This window comes from Anarrhichthys ocellatus, unplaced genomic scaffold (assembly GCF_004355925.1).
Source record: "Anarrhichthys ocellatus isolate YVR2014 unplaced genomic scaffold, GSC_Weel_1.0 scaffold2114, whole genome shotgun sequence".
Taxonomy (NCBI): domain Eukaryota; kingdom Metazoa; phylum Chordata; class Actinopteri; order Perciformes; family Anarhichadidae; genus Anarrhichthys; species Anarrhichthys ocellatus.
The window spans coordinates 1-6,185 of NW_022282088.1; the positions used below are offsets into that span (position 1 = coordinate 1).

A 6,185-nucleotide genomic window follows, 5' to 3' on the forward strand; every position below is an offset into this window, starting at 1 on the left:
AAAAATCAATGGATGGGTTTTTTCCAGCGTCCATTCAGAAAAACACACAGGTACCCCGCCAAAAAAAAGAGAAAAAAAGAAACAACAAATAAATACTCAGGTTAACACCTGAATCTTGTGTCATTATTTTCATGTTAGAGAGCAGGAGGGAATGGGAGTAGAATGTGGATCCTTTACTTCAGTAAAAACCGCAGTACCACGGTGTAAAAACACACATTTCAAGTAAAAGTAAAAGCATTCCAAACAGTAATAGTACAAGAAAGGAATAATTATCAGGAAAATATGATTAAAGTATCAACAGTTAACAGTTAAAATACTGTCAGTGTAATATTATATTATTTGATAATTATTACTGATGCATTAACATGTGAGCAGCATTTTAAAGTTGCAACTGGTCGAGAGAGAAACATTTAACATGCATTTGGGTAGTTTAAGTTTTTTACCAATGCATCATACCAGATCTAAAATATTTTTTTAATTTACAGTTGTTCCATTTTAGAATAAAAATATATACAAACATTAAGAAGTTATTAGAAAAACAGAATTATTTTTAAAATATGTGCATTGTACTATATATATGGCAAAAATTAATATGAAAAATATTGGTATATATATGATATAAAATGGGATCTATTGTTTAAGTTCAAAATACAGGAATTGTCTAAATAAGAATATCACTTGAAATGTGCCGTATAAATACACATTATTAATGCCAGCATAAATCAGAGTATTGCACAGTTAAGTCAGCATTGCACAGTTTAGATATAAATAAATATAATGATGGCGTTCTAGCTGCTGACAGAGCTGAAATAAACTCAAGAATGACTTCCTGAGGTGCTCTGTGCTGCATCTCGGTGAAATGACGCTTGCCGAGACGACTCGCAAGATAAATTTACAGTACGCATGCCCCGGAGCTGCGGAACTGGATGACTGCTCGGCCCATTTTCTGTATCCAGTGTAGCATTAAAGCATGGGGGAATTAGCAAACCAGCTAACTAGCCAGCTGTCCGCTAGTTAACCTGATAATCCCACCATGTTTTGATGCTACACTGGTTACAGAAAATGAGCCAAACAAAGTTATCGATCATGTGGCGATAGCATTGTGCTCTCCTACGCTTTAAAAATAGTGTGTAGATGAAGCATTAAATAGTCATTTTACTAATTTAACGGCTGTCGAGTCCGCTAATGCCGAGGTTGCTAATTCCGCCATGCTTTCATGCTACACAAACTGACGTCCGACCCTTATTGTGTGCTTTCCTACACTATGAAGAGTGTGGATGAAACAGTAAATTGTTAAAGTATTACTCATTTATTCTACGCTTCTAAAATAACAACTACACTCCTCATTTCAGTCTTTATGTCAAATCCTGCGGAAGTTAGCCCACTACAACTGTCGCAATGGCAACAAATATGGCCGCCGCTGTGACCATCCTGCTACATTGATTTGAATAGGAATGTCCATTCTACTTCTTTCTGTCAACTGAATATATTAATGATCTTCTAATACTGGAAATTGGATGTACCCAAGAAAAGAAAAGGCTTCAAGGAAGGACCCTCGGGTGTGTAACTGGATCAGGTGAAGTTCTTGAAGTGGATTGACAGGAAAAGAAAACATGGGAGGGACCTCGTGTGTAATTGGAGCAGGTATTCTGCAGACCTGCCATGACCTGTCCAGCCGATTTACTAGTTAGACTTGGAAGGCGTCTGGTGGAGTTTTATCGTCATTAAAATAGCGCACTGGAGAGGAAATAACGTGAAGCACCTGTGCTGGTGGCAGTGATTTAACTATCAATGGCTCTTTAAACAACTATTGTGAAGTAAGTCTGATATTCGTAATACGCAGCCATTAGCTATATCTCCAACTGCTGTGTTTTGTAAGAATTTTGTCTTTCGTAGGTTGTACATTTAAATCATTTCTGGTTGTATATGTGCTGTGCTGTCCAACTGTCAGTTGACGCGATACGTCTTACCAGTTTCTCTGACCTACAACGTGAAACTAACTTCCCCTATAACCGTGTGGCGGTGTCGTGATTCAGGTCACTTTTGTAGTCTTGGTGACCGGCGGAGAGAGCTGCGCACGCATCTCAACCTCACCTGCCATGTTAACAGGGTAAAAAAAACAATATAATACCATCCAACAACAATGTAACACCGTCGAGGATGCTCTTTTATTTGACTACACGTATTTCAACATAACGGTGAGTAAAATAAACTATCGTCGCTTTGAGCCGTTTGTTACGGAATGAGCTGTGCTAGCTTGTGACTGACGGGATAAAAACGCTCGCGCTCCGACGGTTGGCTCTATGTTTTGTGTTTGAAACGGTAATAATGCTTCTTTTTTTTTTTAGACAGCACACGTAAGTTAAAACGCTCGCGCTCCGGTGGTTGGCGCTGTGTGTTGTGTGTGACTGACAGGATAAAACGCTCGCGCTCCGGGGCGGTTGACTCTGTGTTTTGTGCGTGATTGACAGCACCACGTAGGATAAAACGATCATCATCATCATCATCAGAGCTAACGTTACACCGTGTCTTGGCCTATCAAAAAAAAACATGTCACCCTGCGAGGAGAAACTGCAGTGATCTTGGAGTGATCTAAGCAAGATTAGCTTTATATAATACAAGAAAACCTACTCCTGTGGGAAGGGGTTTGTGGTTTACTGGGATATTAAAGATCCCATCAAGTAGAAGAAGGGATTCTTCACCAACACCAGTGGTCCTTTAGAGGCCCATTACAGGGAGTTTTCATCCGGTGTGTGACTGATCATCCCTGACTGGATCTATGGATACCTTGCCCTGACTCCCTTATCCTGCCCTGACTCCCTTATACCCTCCTTAGGCTTCAACAGTAGTCATGCACAGCAGCCCCGCAGCTGAAATGGTGGCCACCGGCTACCCGGGTGGATGTGTGGCGGCGGACAAAGATGCCAATCTGGAGACGACCCTGGGTAGCAGCGCCTACTCTCCCGTGGACTACATGAGCATCACCAGCTTCCCAAGGCTGCCGGAGGACGACGCCAACACCACGTCTGGGGAAAACACTCTGAAGTTACGCAAAGAGGACGACAACGTCCTGAGTGAGCAAGATACAGGTGAGTCAGGGCGGAGGAGGGGGGTACTTCTGGCTTCCTTGCTCGGACCACACCCACCTTCAAACCCGGCCTTTATTTTGATTTTCAACGACACACCTGTAGAGTTTTGTGACTGCATTTTGCACGAGTATGATGCTGTTGCACTGGACAAAATCTCCACAGACATTTAAACACCTTGCAAAGCACTCAAAACCTCCTCTGTGGTAATTTCTGCTTACAGGACCACATTCAGCCATGATGACACACACACACACACGCACAGAGACTCACAACATCAAAACAATCCTGGATTGTGGTCCTGCATACACCTACAGTAGCAGGAATTACCTCAGAGGTGGTTTTGAGAAATTTGGCAGGTGTCCGCCTGTCTGTGAACAGAAGGTGTGGTGAGATAAAAGTAGGTCGAAGGAGACAGGTGTGGTTTGAACAAGGACACGGAATACACACACATACACACACACACACACCCGGAACACCTCTGGCTGGATTTGGTGTCACGAGACTTTGGGTGTTGTCCGAGCAGTAGGAGGTAGGAAGTGGGGAAGTGCTACTCACTTTACACCACTGGCGTGATTGTTATGGTGTGATACCCAGAACAAGATGGTCTCTACTTATATTCAATATATTCAGTTGAGAAAAGCAGCATCACATTAGCTGGAGCCAGAAATATTGACTTATCGATCATCAAAATAAGTGTTAATTTGTGGATTTCACACATGCAGAATCCAGATTTGTTTTGTTTGTCCTCCAGTAAGCATGGCCACTTTGAATTTACACATTTATTAATGGAGTTCGATGTGAGAACAGAGATTTTCCTCTTTCCTGTTCAATCCGACCCCTTTTCTTTCGTGTTGCATTGGTACGACCCACCCAGACCCCGATGGGTTTCTGAAGTCGGCTCGCCTCCAGCGCCTCCCCTCCTCGGCCTCGGACCTGGCCAGCCACGAGATCGCGTCCCTGCGGGAGACCTCCAGAGACCCTTTCACAGAAGACTGCGCCTGTCAGCGAGACGGACTGACGGTCATCATCACAGCCTGTCTCACCTTCGCCACAGGAGTCACAGTAGCTCTCATCATGCAGATCTACTTTGGAGACCCCCAGGTAAGGGTGTGTGTACGTTATCCTGTTTCTTTATGTGGAATAAAGTAGCTTTCACATACTGGTGATTATAAGCACTACTTCCCCTTAGCTCAAAGGCGTATTGACAATCTCCAGCTCCCTGCTTTGTTCTCCTGTTTCTTTCAAGATCTTTAACCAAGGAGCCGTGGTGACAGATGTGGCCCAGTGTACGTCCCTCGGCTTTGACGTTCTGGAGAAACAGGGGTCCAGCGTGGACGCTGCCATCTCTGCTGCACTGTGTTTGGGGATCGTCCACCCTCACACTTCTGGTATCGGAGGGTGAGTGACGGAAACATGTTATATCTCTTCTCAACAGGACGTTGAATACAAAGCCTGTTGAACACTTTGTACTCTGCTAATGTTTAGCGGTGGCGTTATGTTGGTGCACAACATCCGTAAGAACGAGACGAGGGTAATCGACTTTAGAGAGACGGCGCCGTCTGCCATCCACGAGGACATGCTGCAGACAAACCTCCACCTGAATGTAAGGTGTTGTTTTTACTTAGATATCTGGCTGATATGGACTCAAATAGCTGGATGATTGGCTATTTATTGCTGACAATGGGGCCAATCTATTCAATTTTAATATACTGTCTTAACAGCTGTGAGTGCTAACAGCCATGTTGGATGTTTACGTTCATAATAGTAATTTTAGGGGCGTGGCTTTGGAGGGAGGTCTGAAGGGACGATCTATGGTAACTTTCTTGCTAGATTTAGCAACTTTTGGAGCTAATGCTGCTAGCTACTCTCATTGGAGAGTATCTCATTGGATTTTTAGGTTTAGATCATTTAATACATCTAGCGTACTCTTGATGGTTTCAAAAGAAATACCAACCTTAACCTCTTAAGTTTTTTGATAGTGACAATTCAATCGATTTAATAATCGTTTTTTGATTGATTTAAGATTTCTTGAGTCGATTATTTCCATGAAACTTCGTGAGCACGTCCCCAGTAAACACGAGATGTAAAGTGGTGCTTTTTGTGTGATTCTTTGTGGAGAAACTATACAGATCTGTCGATTCAGTACGAGCTTTAGTCTGCTCAGAATGTCTTTGGTCGAGGACAGCTCTACCGTATTTATTTAGTTACAAAGCAAAGCGAGGTATCAGGACTGACACAAGTCATATCGGTGCATCTATAATCTCTTTTCTAACAGTTAAATATGAGCAGGACACAGTCTCCTGCTCATTGTTGGGTACTGGGGTTTAACTTGGTTCCTGCTATTGTGTTTCAGCCTGGCCTGCTGGTGGGAGTACCGGGCATGCTCAGTGGGCTGCATCAGGCACACCAGCTCTATGGCAGGTATACGCTAATAACTATTATGTAAATTATATTTGTAATCCGTCCAGTCTTTCCTCGTGCCAACGACATATTATAATAGATGTCTTCTGGTTTAACGGATGCTCCACATTCTTCCCTTTTGATATCGTTTGTTTCACTCCTGCTGTTATAAACGTTCATTATCTGTTCACAGTGAAGCACTCTTTCATGACTTTTCAATTCCCCAGAATGGCGTGGAAGGATGTGGTTACCATGGCAGCAGAAGTGGCCAGAAATGGATTTAATGTCACTCATGACCTCGGTAGGTGTGATGACACCAGAAATATCAGCTGACCTCAGTCATATAGACAATAGGTGTGATCTCATCTGACTTTATTTTCTCTCTCTTTCATTCTCTGTCCCCTCTGTCTCTCCCCTCCCTCTCTCTCTCCCTCCCTCCCTCCAGCTGAAGCTCTGGCTAAGGTGAAGAACCAGAACATGTCGGATGCTTTCCTGGATTTGTTCCTTCCCAGCGGCGAGGCTCCCCTCTCCGGGCTGCTCACCAGACGGCTTGATCTAGCAGCCATCTTGGACTCAGTAGCATTAAAGGGGATGTCTGAGTTCTACAGTGGAAACCTGACGCAGGAAATGGCCGCAGCAGTAAGAATAACCCCCCCCCACCCCCCCCCCCCCCCCCCCCCCCCCCCCCCCCACCCC

The 6,185-nt window shown here is 43.9% G+C and overlaps 1 protein-coding gene across 3 annotated transcripts in view; it reads left to right on the top strand.

The window, feature by feature from the left end:
• The first annotated feature begins 6 nt into the window (after positions 1-6).
• LOC116378149 (glutathione hydrolase 7-like) overlaps positions 7-6,185 on the top strand; it is an 8,479-nt gene continuing 2,300 nt past the window's right edge. Inside the window, exons 1-8 of one of the 3 annotated variants that reach the window (XM_031839963.1) lie at positions 7-1,817; positions 2,837-3,089; positions 3,964-4,190; positions 4,336-4,487; positions 4,575-4,692; positions 5,443-5,510; positions 5,717-5,790; positions 5,935-6,128. In XM_031839963.1, coding sequence (XP_031695823.1) covers positions 2,852-3,089; positions 3,964-4,190; positions 4,336-4,487; positions 4,575-4,692; positions 5,443-5,510; positions 5,717-5,790; positions 5,935-6,128 — 1,071 coding nt within the window. In that variant the 5' untranslated portion in view covers positions 7-1,817; positions 2,837-2,851. The other 2 variants (XM_031839962.1, XM_031839964.1) reach the window with 2 other exon arrangements.